The sequence below is a fragment of the Nerophis lumbriciformis genome, linkage group LG15, assembly GCF_033978685.3.
Source record: "Nerophis lumbriciformis linkage group LG15, RoL_Nlum_v2.1, whole genome shotgun sequence".
NCBI lineage: Eukaryota > Metazoa > Chordata > Actinopteri > Syngnathiformes > Syngnathidae > Nerophis > Nerophis lumbriciformis.
In genome coordinates this window covers 34579704-34597151 of record NC_084562.2, presented here as the reverse complement: position 1 = coordinate 34597151, position 17448 = coordinate 34579704, and the positions used below count along the sequence as shown (strand labels likewise).

At 41.5% G+C, this 17448-nt stretch overlaps 1 protein-coding gene across 1 annotated transcript in view; it reads right to left on the bottom strand.

Annotated features, from left to right (window-relative positions):
- Nucleotides 1-17448, bottom strand: part of LOC133616074 (uncharacterized) — a 78530-nt gene that overhangs the window by 53154 nt on the left and 7928 nt on the right. The window contains exons 3-4 of the mRNA XM_061975134.1: nt 8609-8667; nt 1544-1758 (exon numbers count right to left, since the gene is read on the bottom strand). Coding sequence (XP_061831118.1) covers nt 1544-1758; nt 8609-8667 — 274 coding nt within the window. The remainder of the gene's footprint in view (nt 1-1543; nt 1759-8608; nt 8668-17448) is intronic.

Genomic DNA, 17448 nt, shown 5'->3' with positions numbered 1-17448 from the left:
AAATGATAAAAGAACCAAACTTCATGAATGTTTTTTGTGACAAACAAGTATGTGCTCCAATCACTCTATCACAAAAAAATAAGAGTTGTAGAAATTGTTGGAAACTCAAGACAGCCATGACATTATGTCCTTCACAAGTGTATGTATACTTTTGACCACAACTGTATGTGCAGCCACCTAGAGTTGCCCTGAAGAAGACTGAGCCTCCATTGCAAATTAAATTTATTTTCTAAATGTACATTCTTTCAATAATTGACAACTACAAAAAATAGCGACTACAGTGTTTTTCTCTCTCTCATGATTCTATGCAAGGCAGTGGCACTCCTTCCCCTTTCCGCTTCTTTGTCTCGTCCTTTCTTTTTTGACTTTCTTGTAGCCTCTTTTTGCATTGCTCTTCAAAATCTAAGCAATAGAACCTATCAACTGGCCTCTCAATAAAATTGACAAGATCTCAGTTTCAGGGGAACCTGCCTGTCCTGTTGGAATGGTTGTTGCTGGACACACGACTGACTCTTGGGAGAAGCAAAGTGCTGCATGCCTGGATATCTACCTATTCAAGATCATGAAAACAGGACATCTGCTGATTGGAGATTGCCCAGGTGTATCGACAAATTGGAAGATGCTGGCAGCTGTTTAAGATACCCCAAATCTGCCACAAATGATTGGAGGATGTGGGCAGAACTCTGGGCACTCAGACTTTAGTGATTTTTGATAAATCGCAAATTGGATAACATCAGACGTCTGCCCTGCAGGATGAATTTGAAAACCAGAAATAGACAATTAGAGTGAAAAGTTGCTCAAATACGACCATTCTAATCTGAATTGTTTTCACCGGCTGCGACGTGGCAATGTTGTTGCTTAATGATTCCCCTCGAGGACAGTGCAGCAAAGACAAAACAAAATCCTTCCCTGTCAAAAACACCTGGAGAGATGAACTCTGTTCCTGCATAGCAACTCCAGGCCTACAGACAACATGGTCCATGGATACATATGCACACACACCCTCACCCCCACACCATGCCTTTGCCTAACTCCTTTAGGTGAGACAAATGACTGGAGCAGCGCCAGAAGGGCAGCAGCTCCACATTCGGAAGCCCCCCCTGCAAATCCTGTTGCAAGTCTCATGGTCCCTGTGTCGTAACATGTGGATGTGTGCTTATCATGGCGCTCAAATTTTTTTTCGCGCCCAGCATTGGCTCCCTTTTTTTTTACTCAAACCCCCCTCATCTCCAGCGTTCACATAATACCATACTTTTTGTGGGGCGCCGTAAGTGGCGACCCATCAGCGTTCCTGTTCTGTCTCCCTGTACAATGTACTGTGTCTTCTTTTAACTGGGTTTGCTGAAAATGAACTTTTTTTGTACTTGAGCAATGACAGTAAAGTTCCTTCCTTCTTTCCTCCTTGTAATGTGTTGAGCTGTTGATTTTTTGTGGTTGTTTTATTGCAAATTAGCACAATTATACATATCACACATAAGATTATTTTCTATGACGGTTAAATGAAACCATTTAAAAATAATACATTTGTTTTATGTTTAGTTACCTCTGTGTTGACTTTCAGAGAAGTTCTGTGCATTGGGTCTGTCTCTTACATCACTTCTCCTTGCAGTTTCACCACCCAGCAGCAGTTCTGTTCCTGGCTGGATGTCCCGACAAACACGCAGACATACACTCACACACTTGCCCACACATACCTCTCCACACATACATTGAACTGCCACATTGTGCAAAGCTTTTCCCTGCACCTGGCAGGCAAAACTGGGTGAGACAAAAGCAAGAGATTGTTTGTTAGAGGAGTGATTCCCAACCGCTGTGCTGTGGCACATAGTGAAACGTCAACAAGTGCGTCGCGGGAGATTAGCAAAATTCCTGAACAATCAAATCCTTTTCCACTAGATGGCAGGAGGTAAAAATTACTTGCCAAACCACCTACCATGCTTACAACATTTTTGTTTGGTGGTGTGGAGTGAGATTTTTCTTATGTAAAATATGTGCCTTGTGTAGGAGTATGTAAAGTGGGCAACCATAGGACCAATTTTGAGAACCTGTATGAAATAGAAATTTTAAACAGAGAGAATGGTTTCATGTGCTTAGCCTTCCCGGTAAGGTCTATTCAGGTGTACTGGAGAGGAGGCTTCGCCGGATAGTCGAACCTCGGATTCAGGAGGAACAGTGTGGTTTTCGTCCCGGTCGTGGAACTGTGGACCAGCTCTATACTCTCGGCAGGGTCCTTGAGGGTGCATGGGAGTTTGCCCAACCAGTCTACATGTGCTTTGTGGACTTGGAGAAGGCATTCGACCGTGTACCCCGGGAAGTCCTGTGGAGAGTGCTCAGAGAGTATGGGGTAACGGACTGTCTTATTGTGGCAGTTCGCTCCCTGTATAATCAGTGTCAGAGCTTGGTCCGCATTGCCGGCAGTAAGTCGGACACGTTTCCAGTGAGGGTTGGACTCCGCCAAGGCTGTCCTTTGTCACCGATTCTGTTCATAACCTTTATGGACAGAATTTCTAGGCACAGTCAGGGCGTTGAGGGGATCTGGTTTGGTGGCTGCAGGATTAGGTCACTGCTATTTGCAGATGATGTGGTCCTGATGGCTTCCTCCGGCCAAAATCTTCAGCTCTCACTGGATCGGTTCGCAGCCGAGTGTGAAGCGACTGGGATGAGAATCAGCACCTCCAAGTCCGAGTCCATGGTTCTCTCCCGGAAAAGGGTGGAGTGCCATCTCCGGGTTGGGGAGGAGATCTTGCCCCAAGTGGAGGAGTTCAAGTACCTCGGAGTCTTGTTCACGAGTGGGGGAAGAGTGGATCGTGAGATCGACAGGCGGATCAGTGCGGCGTCTTCAGTAATGCGGACGCTGTATCGATCCGTTGTGGTGAAGAAGGAGCTGAGCCAGAAGGCAAAGCTCTCGATTTACCGGTCGATCTACGTTCCCATCCTCACCTATGGTCATGAGCTTTGGGTCATGACCGAAAGGACAAGATCACGGGTACAAGCGGCCGAAATGAGTTTCCTCCGTCGAGTGGCGGGGCTCTCCCTTAGAGATAGGGTGAGAAGCTCTGTCATTCGGGGGGAGCTCAAAGTAAAGCCGCTGCTCCTCCACATCGAGAGGAGCCAGATGAGGTGGTTCGGGCATCTGGTCAGGATGCCACCCGAACGCCTCCCTAGGAAGGTGTTTCGGGCACGTCCGACCGGTAGGAGGCCACGGGGAAGACCCAGGACACGCTGGGAAGACTATCTCTCCCGGCTGGCCTGGGAACGCCTCGGGATCCCCCGGGAGGAGCTGGACGAAGTGGCTGGGGAGAGGGAAGTCTGGGCTTCCCTGCTTAAGCTGCTGCCCCCGCGACCCGACCTCGGATAAGCGGAAGAAGATGGATGGATGGATGGATGCTTAGATGCACGCACGCTCAGGTCTCCAAATTGTGCCCGGAGGAACAATGTTATGCCACAGAAATTTTTTTATTGGCACTCTGAATATTCTTGCTTTGTCAATGTCACCTGTAACCATGTGGCCCATCACAGCTAGACAGTCTACTTACTTCTATCCGCAGACAAAAACAAAATATATTGCTTAATAACTTCTATTCCGTACACAACCTGAAGCAGTTGGAAACACTGGCATTGTACTGTATCTCTACTTTATCTAGCAGAAAAAAACAGCACTTGGGCCAAAACCAAAGTACCTGTGACACAATCAAGACATGCTCAATATAGTATAACCTTATACAGGTAAAAGCCAGTAAATTAGAATATTTTGAAAAACTTGATTTATTTCAGTAATTGCATTCAAAAGGTGTAACTTGTACATTATATTTATTCATTGCACACAGACTGATGCATTCAAATGTTTATTTCATTTAATTTTGATGATTTGAAGTGGCAACAAATGAAAATCCAAAATTCCGTGTGTCACAAAATTAGAATATTACTTAAGGCTAATACAAAAAAGGGATTTTTAGAAATGTTGGCCAACTGAAAAGTATGAAAATGAAAAATATGAGCATGTACAATACTCAATACTTGGTTGGAGCTCCTTTTGCCTCAATTACTGCGTTAATGCGGCGTGGCATGGAGTCGATGAGTTTCTGGCACTGCTCAGGTGTTATGAGAGCCCAGGTTGCTCTGATAGTGGCCTTCAACTCTTCTGCGTTTTTGGGTCTGGCATTCTGCATCTTCCTTTTCACAATACCCCACAGATTTTCTATGGGGCTAAGGTCAGGGGAGTTAGCGGGCCAATTTAGAACAGAAATACCATGGTCCGTAAACCAGGCACGGGTAGATTTTGCGCTGTGTGCAGGCGCCAAGTCCTGTTGGAACTTGAAATCTCCATCTCCATAGAGCAGGTCAGCAGCAGGAAGCATGAAGTGCTCTAAAACTTGCTGGTAGACGGCTGCGTTGACCCTGGATCTCAGGAAACAGAGTGGACCGACACCAGCAGATGACATGGCACCCCAAACCATCACCCAACCATGCAAATTTTGCATTTCCTTTGGAAATCGAGGTCCCAGAGTCTGGAGGAAGACAGGAGAGGCACAGGATCCACGTTGCCTGAAGTCTAGTGTAAAGTTTCCACCATCAGTGATGGTTTGGGGTGCCATGTCATCTGCTGGTGTCGGTCCACTCTGTTTCCTGAGATCCAGGGTCAACGCAGCCGTCTACCAGCTAGTTTTAGAGCACTTCATGCTATTCTAATTTTGTGACACACGGAATTTTGGATTTTCATTTGTTGCCACTTCAAATCATCAAAATTAAATGAAATAAACATTTGAATGCATCAGTCTGTGTGCAATGAATAAATATAATGTACAAGTTACACCTTTTGAATGCAATTACTGAAATAAATCAAGTTTTTCAAAATATTCTAATTTACTGGCTTTTACCTGTATATGCACTAAGAGGAGGTATGGAGGGATTACAGGTGTTCCTCGTTTTACAATATTTTTTGTGAGGACGTTTCGTGGCTACAAATGCACACTCATAAACAAATTTCAAACTTAATTTTGTTCCGGAAATGCGAGACTTGAAGTAGAACTAGTTACAGTGCATGATAGGAGTATGCCATTTTAGGCCCCTCACGATTTGATTTGACTACGACTCAGGGTAGGGCTGGGTGATTATATGATGATGATCGATGATCGTGATACATTTCAGGTCCTTTACCGTGATGAGCAGTGAGTATTGTAACTCGATCAAACATGGCAGAAATGTTTGTGACAGTGACTAATGATGGAGTTTCATATGCCCAGTGTTGTTGGATGGATGCTGCCTGTTTAGTGTGTGTTTTTTGCTCAAAATGTCTCTACATTTGTGGGGGTTTTGCTGTTGTGTGACCATGGACTTTATTAGCTTCTTGATTTTTGCATTCCATCTGCTTTATGGTTAGCAATAAGTTGAGTTCCCTAGCCAGTCTTTTGTTATTCAACTCTCTTGTACCTTTTTCCCCTGATTAAAAACCTTCTGACTGCACCATGTTTCTATATCCTGAGGTAACCCTATAAGCTTTTGGTCTCAACCGCTTGACTCTCACCACCATCAGTTAGGATAAAGGTGGTATCTTTAAGCATGTTAAAAGTTCTGCTCTTAAAAAAAAAGATCTGCTCTTATGAAAGCGACAGTAATAATAACTAAGCAGCATTATGGTCTCATTATTGAGATGGAAAGGTTGCTAATTATTTGGCTGTAAGATCAGGATCAACGCTGATTTAACACTTGGTTCATCACTAGGTGCTGGTCGGGTGTGGGGGATGATAAAGCAGCAAAAGTTTCTTTGGCTAAGATTTTAAAATGGATAAAGGTCAGGAAATGTTCTCTCTTTCTTATCATTATTGTTTCATTTAATTAATGTATTATTTGTTTTTATACCTGTGTTTTATCTCATTCATGTGTTTTGTGTCTGAGTGACTTAAGTGTTCATTTAGGTATGAGTTACTACTTACACTAAAATTCTACTTACAACAGGTCGTAAAAATGGAACTTGTCCGTAAACCGATGACCACCTGTATGGCACTTTACTGCAAGTATGCTATTGTCTACCATAGCTGTACACTTTCTCTCACACAGTAGGGTTTTTCAGTTGTACACAGCAAGAGTCTTTTTTGCAATATTGGCCTATTGGAAACAAAAATATGCCTGATTTTTTTCTTTCATCCATCCATCCATTTATCCATTTTCTTCCGCTTATCTGAGGTCAGGTCATGGGGGCAGCAGCCTAATCAGGGAAGCCCAGACGTCCCTCTCCCCAGCCACTTCGTCCAGATCCTCCCGGGGGATCCTTCCAACGTGTCCTGGGTCTTCTCGTGGCCTCCTACCGGTTGGACGTGCCCTAAACACCTCCCTAGGGAGGCGTTTGGGTTGCATCCTGACCAGATGCCTGAACCACCTCATCTGGCTCCTCTCGATGTGGAGGAGCAGCGGCTTTACTTTGAGCTCCTCCCAGATGACAGAGATTCTCACCCTATCTCTAAACGAAGAGCCCCGCCACCCGGCGGAGGAAACTCATTTTGGCCGCTTGCACCCGTGATCTTGTCCTTTCAGTCATAACCCAAAGCTCATGACCATAGGTGAGGATGGGAACATAGATCGACCGGGAAATTGAGAGCTTTGCCTTCCGGCTCAGCTCCTTCTTCACCACAACAGATCGATACAGCATCTGCATAACTGAAGACGCCGCACCAATCCGCCTGTCGATCTCACAATCCCACTCTCCCCTCACACGTGAACAAGACTACAAGGTACTTGAACTCCTCCACTTGGGGCAAGATCTCTTCCCTGAAACCCGGGTGGATCTCAACCACCCCCCAGGGGGCTTGCCACCAAGGAGCTTTTGAACTACCTTGGCAACCTCAGCCCACCACAGATTCCCCAGACACTGCTTCCTCATAGGAAGATGTGTTGGTGGGATTGAGGAGGCCTTCAAAGTATTCCCTCCACTGATGAAGGTTGGCTCTGTACCGAGGATGTCGTTTTGGCTTGTGCAGCCCTTTGAGACACTTGTGATTTAGGGCTATATAAATAAACATTGATTGATTGATTGGCTCTATATCTGTATCGGTTGTCTGTGAGTTGTGTCCAATCTGTTGTTAAACAGTTTTTCAATCATTTTAGAAAATTGTGGAAGTAGAGAAACAGGTCTGTAGTTTGTAAGCTAGCGTTTGTCACCAGTCTTATAAATAACTTTTGCTATTTTCATTTTATCTGGGAATTTGCCTGTTTGAAATGATAGGCTGCTAATATATATTACAAATTCAAAAATCTCTTCAATAACCTTTTTTATCGTTTCCATATCAATTCCATTACAATCAGTTGTGGTCGTGGATTTCCTTTTTTCACAATATTGATTATTTCCTCTTTTGTCACACCTTCGAGGAACATCGAGTGAGGATTTCTGTCTATAGTGTCATTCAAGTCCTCAACTGAATCGGGATCTGGAGTTTTCCTCCAGATTTGGTCCAATGTTCACAAAGTACTTTGTTCATATTGTCATTTTTTACATTTCCATCTGAGAGGTATTTAGGATAATCCTTCTTATCCCCATTTTTAATAATGCTATTTAGGATGTCCCATGTTGCTCTCATATTGTTTTTGTTCCGGTCCAATGTTTGACTGCAATATTCTTTCCTCCGTGTTTGCAGTATGCTAGTTAGCTCGTTCTTATATGTTTTGTACTTGTTTTCTGCCTCTGTAGATCTTTATATCATAAATGTTCTATATAATGTATTCTTCATTCTTCAAGCATTGTTCAGTCCTTTTGTCATATAGTGTTTAGTCTTAGTATTAGACCTGTTTTAAATACTAAGCTTTTATTGTTTTAAATATTGGTTTGTTCTGTAGCACTTTAAGATTTATTTAAAAGTAAAGTGTGTCACAAATACAACCTATTATTATTCATTATTTCTGGCGAGCTTTGTAGCATCCTCCTCTGGGTACTTGAACGCACCATAAAAACACTTTTAGTCTTATTTTCCTGTGAGTATAAAACGATCACTCAGTCTAAAAGAGCACAACTTGTAGTAGCAATGTGCACAAGTTAATAGCGTAGTTGCTCAGACAGCAATGTGTTTATATCATTTTATATTGGGTTATGTCATATCTTAATGCGAATAGACGTTAATGTCTCTTGTTTTCATGTTAGCATTCAAGCCAGTGAGCTGGCACCAGTCAGTTTGTGAGTTTATCAAAGTGCAGTTATCTATCATGTTTTTTTTGTCATTTTGTTGAATACTAACCATCTGGAGTTTAACTGCGGTTATCATTGTTATAGTTTATTGTTACATCTCTACTCACTTGTATAATAGATTTTGTCATCAAGCCAGGAAGTTGGTCACTTTTAAAATTCCCATGCTACCAACTTTATACTATATGGCTCTCAATAAACGGAACGCAGCATTAACCATCGCAATATTGCTCGGAGCATTTTTTTAAGTGAGGTGTGAGGATTATTCTGAATTTAGCAGCTCAAGAAAAGCACAAATGGTAATAGATACAACCATCCCATAAGTCATAATTGTGAGTCACTGTTGGGCAAAATGTAAAAAAACGTGCAGTTTTTCTTTAAAAAGGTACAACGTTACTCTCATAATACATAAGAATGTATTGAAGCAGGCCAACTTACGCAATCCAGACAGCATTTTGCCGTTTAATGTCATTGTTTTCTCCTGTTTCCACTGGTACCTTGAAAACCCAACAAAAGAATCATGCACGTTATCTGGAAATCTCAAAACACCCATAAAAGTACAATCATTCTTGGCAGCCACGAGTGCACACAGGGAGTGTGTTTTTTGGTGCTTAATGCTGTTTTATGTTGGCTGAAAATAAAAAGTTTAATCATTTGTACCGTTCCATTTAGTATAATAGACATAGACAAGTAATAAAGTTAGCATTGAGACTTACACATTCATCTAGGTCAAACTATAGTATTAGTTTGCTTTGCTCCCCTCAACCTCTGCCTTTCTTAATTTCTTCAGGAAAAAAACTATTTAGGGGAAGGAAAAGGACTGACTCATTATCTACTCAGAGGGCGATTTCTTAATTAGCAAAAGGTTTATCATGCATTCAATACTTTCCCATTAAGACATAATGGTTTTCAAGTGAGGACATCGCCGCAAGTGGGTTTGAAATCATGATGAAGAACTACAGGGCTGATGTTAAGTGAATAGATGAGAAAGAGATATGTGTGGTTCCCTTGACCATTTATTTAACATATTCACTTTAGCACTTCTGTAGCATTGTGAAACCAAATCTGACAAATGGAGGAACTACAACTGTGGCTGGAAATGTACATTACACTCATCACGGGCATGAATGTCAATTAATTTGGGGATTCTAATGAATGAGTATACTACATACCGTATTTTCCGCACCATTAGCCGCACCTAAAAACCACAAATTTACTCAAAAGCTGACAGTGCGGCTTTTAACCCGGTGCGCTTTATATATGGATTAATATTACGATTCATTTTCATAAAGTTTCGATCTCGCAACTTCGGTAAACAGCCGCCATCTTTTTTCCCGGTAGAACAGGAAGCGCTTCTTCTTCTACGCAAGCAACCGCCAAGGTAAGCACCCGCCCCCATAGAACAGGAAGCGCTTCTTCTTCTACTGTAAGCAACCACCCGCCCCGGAAGAAGAAGAAGCACGCGGTGCATGCTGGGATATGTGACGTTTCATTTCCATTTGTGTGTTTATGTAAAGACCCCAAAATGGCTCCTATTAAGTGTGTTGTCTGTCTAATTATAAATAATGCAGACGAGGCGTGTTAACTGAGTTCTCAACGTTTACTCACAGCGTGCTCATAACCACATTCTAACTGCCAGCATACAACAACGCTTCTCAGGGCTACCGCGCATGCTCGTCACTCGTTGCATGCTGGGTAGTGTAGTTGTTATATTTGCTAGCTCATAACATCACATTGAGAGACACGCTTACGCGCTTAATTCAATACTCGCCGTCATTCCGGGTGGATTGACAAAAGACCTCCAGCCGCTAGATATTGGTGTCAACAGGGCATTCGAAGCTAGACTGCTAACTGCGTGGGAACAATGGATGACCGAAGGCGAACACACCTTCACTAAGACAGAGGCAGCACCGGACGACATTCGCCCAACTTTTCAATTCGGACACCGAAGGAGAAAAATTCGAGGGATTTATGAATGAAGAATAACTTCAGAAAGTGAGCGCTATGTTTATTTTGTGTGTTGTGACATTAACGTTCGAGCAACATTATGTTGCTATTGCTCTGCACTATTTTGAATTTTACTATGTTTGTGATTGCACATTTGCGTACATTTTGGGAGTGAACAGAGTTGTTAGAACGCTGGTTTTTAATATATTATTAAAGTTTGACTGACCTATCTGACTGTTTTTTTGACATTCCCTTTAGCGCAGCGTAGGCGCGGCTTATAGTCCGGGGCGGCTTATTGGTGGACAAAGTTATGAAATATGCCATTCATTGAAGGTGCGGCTAATAATCCGGTGCGCCTTATAGTGCGGAAAATACGGTACATCTTTTTAAAACAAGAAACGCGCGCACATGTTACAATTTATTTAGAATGTTCTCTAATCCACACAGGGTTCTAAATTATACCTACTGCACATGCTTAAATAAATACATAGTATACATTCACCTGTATTTTTCAATGAGTGCAACTAAAGTTTTTACAGTACAATGTCTTGACAAGACCTGTCAATAGTGATCATCAAATCAAATCAAATCAACTTTATTTATAGAGCACATTTAAAATTTACCACAGGGGTAGCCAAAGTGCTGTACAATGAGCAGGTTAAAAGATAAAACGAGTACCGAGCAAACACAACACAACACAAACAGAACACGATAAAAAATAAATAATTAAAATAGAATTAATAAAAACATAAAAACAGGATCACAGCAGGTGTATTATGGGGCGCCATTGCAGGATGGATATCACTCAGTGTTAAAAGCCATGGAATAAAAGTATGTTTTTAAGAGAGATTTAAAAACAGGAAGAGAGGAGGCTTGTCTAACACTCAGGGGTAGGTCGTTCCAGAGCTTGGGAGCAGCAACGGCGAAAGCTCTGTCACCTCTAAGCTTCAGCCTTGTGTCAGGGACCGTCAACAGCAGCCGATCGGCTGATCTTAAGGATCGGGTGGGGCAGTAAGGCTGAAGGAGGTCGGAGAGATAGGTTGGCGCGAGGTTGTTTAGACATTTGAAAACAAATAAAAGGAGTTTAAAATGTATTCGGTAACGCACAGGGAGCCAGTGAAGGGACGCTAAAATAGGGGTGATGTGCTCACGTCTGCGGGTCTGTGTTAGCAGACGAGCAGCAGAGTTCTGCACGAGCTGCAGGCGGGCGAGGGAGGCCTGGCTAATGCCAACATACAGGGCATTACAATAATCAAGACGAGTCGAGATAAAAGCGTGGATTAATTTCTCAAGATCATGTCTTGATAGAAGCGGTTTCACTTTCGCTATTTGGCGTAATTGATAAAAGCTTTTTTGAACGACGCTGCTGATTTGTTTTTCGAATTTAAAATCTGAGTCAAACTTTACCCCCAGGTTTGTGACAGAGTCGCTGAGATACGGGGTCAGAGTCATAATTGACTGCAGCGAATAGTTTCTCTTTCTCAGAATTAAACAATTTTATTTTAAAAGCACACACATCAATTAAACCCCAAGAACATCAGTGAAAATGTACGACATAATTTACAGCAGTTTTAATATAACCTTTGTTTCCATCAGGAGTATATGTTCAGACTAGAGATTGACCGATTATCAGCTGGACCGATTATCGGCGCCGATATTTTGCATTTTGACATAGACCGGGATCTGCCTTTTTTTTTTTTAATACAACAGAATTACATCAGAACACATCAGCAGATACAATACATATACATATAATACTAGTATTTAGTAATTAAAAAATAACAATTAGTGAAGTACTGTAGATAGTAATAACCACTGCTCAAGCAACAGCCAGAAAATGTCCCTATTTTTAATTCACTGACGAATGAAAATTACTCTCACTGCAATAATTATCTGCAAATATGTTTTGATATATGACTGCATATTTATATGAGTTCTTGTGAGAATTCTTCTCCGGTCTGCTTAGCTGCGCTCGCGTGTCCATGCTCCCCCTTAATCTCTCTCCTTGAGTGCTGGTCACCTGCAGTACGTCTCTTGTGCTCACCTGTCAAAATGTCTAATTCATTTATTGACCTTTCCTGGCATCTTACCGGTCCTGCTTTATTTGTTTTCACTACTGCAGTGACCGAGTCACTCGTGAAGTCTCCGACTGCAGGATTTGCAGAGTGGGCTCATTATAGGAGCGCGCAGAGTTTCAGGTTCCGTGATTCAATCAAAAAACAACGCAACAGAAACGGATGAATATGAAGACGACAGAAATATATCTCTGACAAAATCCAAACTTTGTGTAAATATCTTGATAAAGACAAGACATTTTATATAAATAAATTAGAGCAGGCAGCAGCTCAGACATTCTCATACTTTCTGTAACATCGAGGAAGATATGATGTCAGCCAGCTTGATAAATGTCTCAACTATAAGCTACGTGAAGGAGCCCAAAATGTTTTTTATGTAAATGTTTGAAATATTTCAGGGTTTCTCATGTGGAAACCTTACAATTAATAAACTGCTAGTAAATTGTATAACATTAGGTACACTACCGTTCTAACGTTTGGGGTCACATGGAAATGTCCTTATTTTTGAAGGAAAAGCACTGTACTCTTCAATGAAGATAACTTTAAACTAGTCTTAACTTTAAAGAAATACACTTTATACATTGCTAATGTGGTAAATGACTATTCCAGCTGCAAATGTCTGGTTTTTGGTGCAATATCTACATAGGTGTATAGAGGCCCATTTCCAGCAACTATCACTCCAGTGTTCTAATGGTACGATGTGTTTGCTCATTGGCTCAGAAGGCTAATTGATGATTAGAAAACCCTTGTGCAATCATGTTCACACATCTGAAAACAGTTTAGCTTGTTACAAAAGCTACAAAACTGACCTTCCTTTGAGCAGATTGAGTTTCTGGAGCATCACATTTGTGAGGTCAATTAAACGCTCAAAATGGCCAGAAAAAGAGAACTTTCATCTGAAACTCGACAGTCTATTCTTGTTCTTAGAAATGAAGGCTATTCCATGCGAGAAATTGCTAAGAAATTGAAGATTTCCTACAACGGTGTGTACTACTCCCTTCAGAGGACAGCACAAACAGGCTCTAACCAGAGTAGAAAAAGAAGTGGAAGGCCGCGTTGCACAACTGAGCAAGAAGATAAGTACATTAGAGTCTCTAGTTTGAGAAACAGACGCCTCACAGGACCCTAACTGGCATCTTCATTAAATAGTACCCGCAAAACACCAGTGTCAACATCTACAGTGAAGAGGCGGCTGCGGGATTCTGGGCTTCAAGGCAGAGTGGCAAAGAAAAAGCCATATCTGAGACTGGCCAATGAAAGAAAAAGATTAAGATGGGCAAAAGAACAGAGACATTGGACAGAGGAAGACTGGAAAAAAGTGTTGTGGACGAATGAAGTTTGAGGTGTTTGGATCACAAAGAAGAATGTTTGTGAGACGCAGAACAACTGAAAAGATGCTGGAAGAATACCTGACGCCATCTGTTAAGCATGGTGGAGGTCATGTGATGGTCTGGGGTTGCTTTAGTGCTGGTAAGGTGGGAGATTTGTACAGGGTAAAAGGGATTCTGAATAAGGAAGGCTATCACTCCATTTTGCAACGCCATGCCATACCCAGTGGACAGCGCTTGATTGGAGCCAATTTCACCCTACAACAGGACAATGACCCAAAACACACCTCCAAATTGTGCAAGAACTATTTAGAGAAGAAGCAGGCAGCTGGTATTCTATCGGTAATGGAGTGGCCAGCGCAGTCACCAGATCTGAACCCCATTGAGCTGTTGTGGGAGCAGTTTGACCGTATGGTACGCAAGAAGTGCCCATCCAACCAATCCAGCTTGTGGGAGCTGCTTCTAGAAGTGTGGGGTGCAATTTCTCCAGATTACCTCAACAAATTAACAGCGAGAATGCCAAAGGTCTGCAATGCTGTAATTGCTGCAAATGGAGGATTCTTTGACGAAAGCAAAGTTTGATGTAAAAAAAATCTTATTTCAAATACAAATCATTATTTCTAACCTTGTCAATGTCTTGACTCTATTTTCTATTCATTTCACAACGTATGGTGGTGAATAAGTGTGACTTTTCATGGAAAACACAAAATTGTTTGGGTGACCCCAAACTTTTGAACGGTAGTGATTGCGAGTTATTGTGATGGAGAGAAAGCCCATATTTTCACCAATTTTTCCAAAAGATTTCTAATGCATTGAAATGCAAATGCTGACACTCCTCTCCCCTGCAGCATTAGACACATGTAATAAACGTGTGTGTGAAATACCCTGATGTTTTTCAGTGATAAATTAACCACAACATTAGCGCCACATTTAACATTATTGTCGCCACTGGTCCGATGTGTCCTAAAAAAATCATACTATACTACTATTCATGTTTAGCTAACTTTTACTGCAAATAAATATTAGCTCAAAATATTGGTTCTCATTGACGACTAATAATCGGTTTCGGTATCGGCCCTGAAAAAAAACATATCAGTCAATCACTAGTTCAGACCACAATGCTCACCATAACAATGACTATTAAAAATGAGACTATAGTGTGCTGGGACGGCAGCACCTTAAAGAAGGACTCCTTCAGCCTGGGAAGGCACGGAGCGGCACTCCCTGTTGACAATTGCAGAGAGAAGATCTCTGAACAAACTGTTAGCCATCACAGATGATGCAAGTCACCTTCTGCACGCCGTCGTTTAGTCAGTGACAGGCTGTTCCTCCCCAGGACCAAAACTAACAGACTTAAAAACTCCCCTGTCATCACAGTAGATGAGGATGTGCACAGCGACAATGTGCAATAATATGTCTTTTTGTCTTGTATACTGTATATCAGAGGTGGGACCAAGTCATTGTTTTGCAAGTCACAAGTAAGTCTCAAGTCTTTGCCCTCAAGTCCGAGTCAAGTCCCGAGTCAAGACAGGCAAGCCCCGAGTCAAGTCCAAAGTCAAGACTGGAAAGTCTCAAGTCAAGTCCTAAGTCCTGCATTTTGAGTTTCGAGTCCTTTCAAGTCCTTTTAACCACAGACTAATATATTAACACAGATTGTGTATGCTTTTCAAACACTGTATTTATTTATTAAAACAAGTGCATTTTAAATTGCAGGAAAGAAAATTGTGCTGACATTGCACTTTATAATAGCACTATTAACCAGTCATTTTAAACATTAACTCATTCCTTTACAGAACAAACACATTGAAAAATAAAGTGCAAATGTACTTATTTGTACAAAAGTGTTAACATTGAAAAAACATGACATATACGTGAACATAACAAAAAAGTTGTACTTTTTATATGTCAGGGCCCTATGCTGCATTGCATTTGCAAAAGACCAAATTAGCCAAGAGTCTGTCAGTCATTTGTGCACGATGGGGGCGTAGTATGATGCCACCATGGCTGAAAACTCGCTCCACTGGAGCACTGGAGGCAGGCACTGCCAAGACTCTCATGGCCACTCGGAACAGTGAAGGAAGAGTCTTCATGTTCAATGCCCAGAACAAAAGGGGGGAGAGAGTTGTTTTGGGTTGGTGCACTACTTGTAAGTGTATCTTGTGTTTTTTATGTTGATTTAATTAAAAAAAGAAAAAAGAAAAAAATTACTTCTTGTGCGGCCCGATACCAATCGATCCACGGACCAGTACCGGGCCGCGGCCCGGTGGTTGGGGACCACTGAGGTAAACAACCAACAGTATGTCAGAAAGCTAGCTAAAACGGTACACATATTCATAATATAGTATACATTTTAACTGACCTTTATTTGACTATTTTTGTCTTTTTTTAGGTGGCTAAAATACGCGTTGTTGCTGACCGCCGTCTAACGTTACGTGTGATATATTGACTAACGTAACCCTGCTTAAAAAAAATCACTGAACAAAAAGTATGAATAAGGTAGTGAACTGCAACAGATTCCCGTGTTTGCAATAACGTTATAACGTTAGCAGTGAGTTTACAGCCTCACTGATTTAACTACACAGCAAATAAAAGTCACGTTACTTAGCCAATAAACGTTATCTTACATTCAAAACTTACCGTTCTTTGTGCAACTTCAAATGCCGGACGAAGTTGTTGCCTCTCCATCAGTAATTTTCGAACCGCATGTGTTGCATACTGCAAACCGTTTTGTGTTGACCACCTCGTAATTTTTATACCCAAACAAAATTATTTTAGGTATCATTTTTTGTTCACTGGCGTGTGGTTTGGACATGTCTTCTTCGTTGGTTGTCCTGCAATTTGATTGGATGAATGCTGTGTGATGAAAACAAAGTAGATCTAATTTGATTGGCTGTTGTACTGACAGCACACCAGCTGACACACGCAACGCTGATAGACAAGTACACAATGAAAAATACGGAGCGCTCCCGAATAACTTTTTCATCTTTGGGTTTTGGGGAAAGTAGCAAGTCATGTCAAGTCATGTCAATTCAAAAGGCTCAAGTCCAAGTGAAGTCACAAGTCATTGATGTTAAAGTCTAAGTCGAGTTGCAAGTCTTTTTACATTTTGTCAAGTCGAGTCTAAAGTCATCAAATTCATGACTCGAGTCTGACTCGAGTCCAAGTCATGTGACTCGAGTCCACACCTCTGCTGTATATGGAGTTGCTGCTATTGGAACTTACATTTCCCTAAGACCACACACCTCTGTGTTACAGTACTTCTGTCATTTGTTTTTTAATTTTGCCTATCATTTACAATCATTATAAGGCAAGAAAATAGATGTATTTTTTTAGTGCATTCTAACTCGTAAATAAACGTAAGTAAAAGTCTGCTTACAATGGAGTCGATGGGAGGTCCTCTATTACGCCCATACAGCCCTCTAAACAACTATCCATCCCACCATCCAAAAACCGCCAACAATACTCCCTTTACATTTTGTATTAACCAAATATTTTTGATAATGTTATTATAAGCGCTAACGCAGACTAACTATTATAGCGGTTCCATGATCACTGAGAGCTAAGTAACTTGTGCTGCAATAATGTCCTCATCTCACATTGATAGTAGGATGAGGACATAATCCGACAAGTTAGTCAACTTTGGCATTTAAGTTAGACCTGGAACAGGCGGGAAAGACATGAAAAGACGCTTGATTACACCCCACTTTTTTCTTTGTGAGGATTATAAGTCATTCTTCATCTAAACAGAAATATATCAACATCCCATCAGTCGGTATCCCAGTAACATCAGACATTTTACAGTAAGTGATGTTCTAATTATGTTTGTTAGCTCCCATGATGTCCGCAGTGATTCGTAATCATTGATCTTGTCGAAGGGAAAAGCGAACGTCGTGATACGTTTTTTAAACTTAATTTATGAGCAGCCATA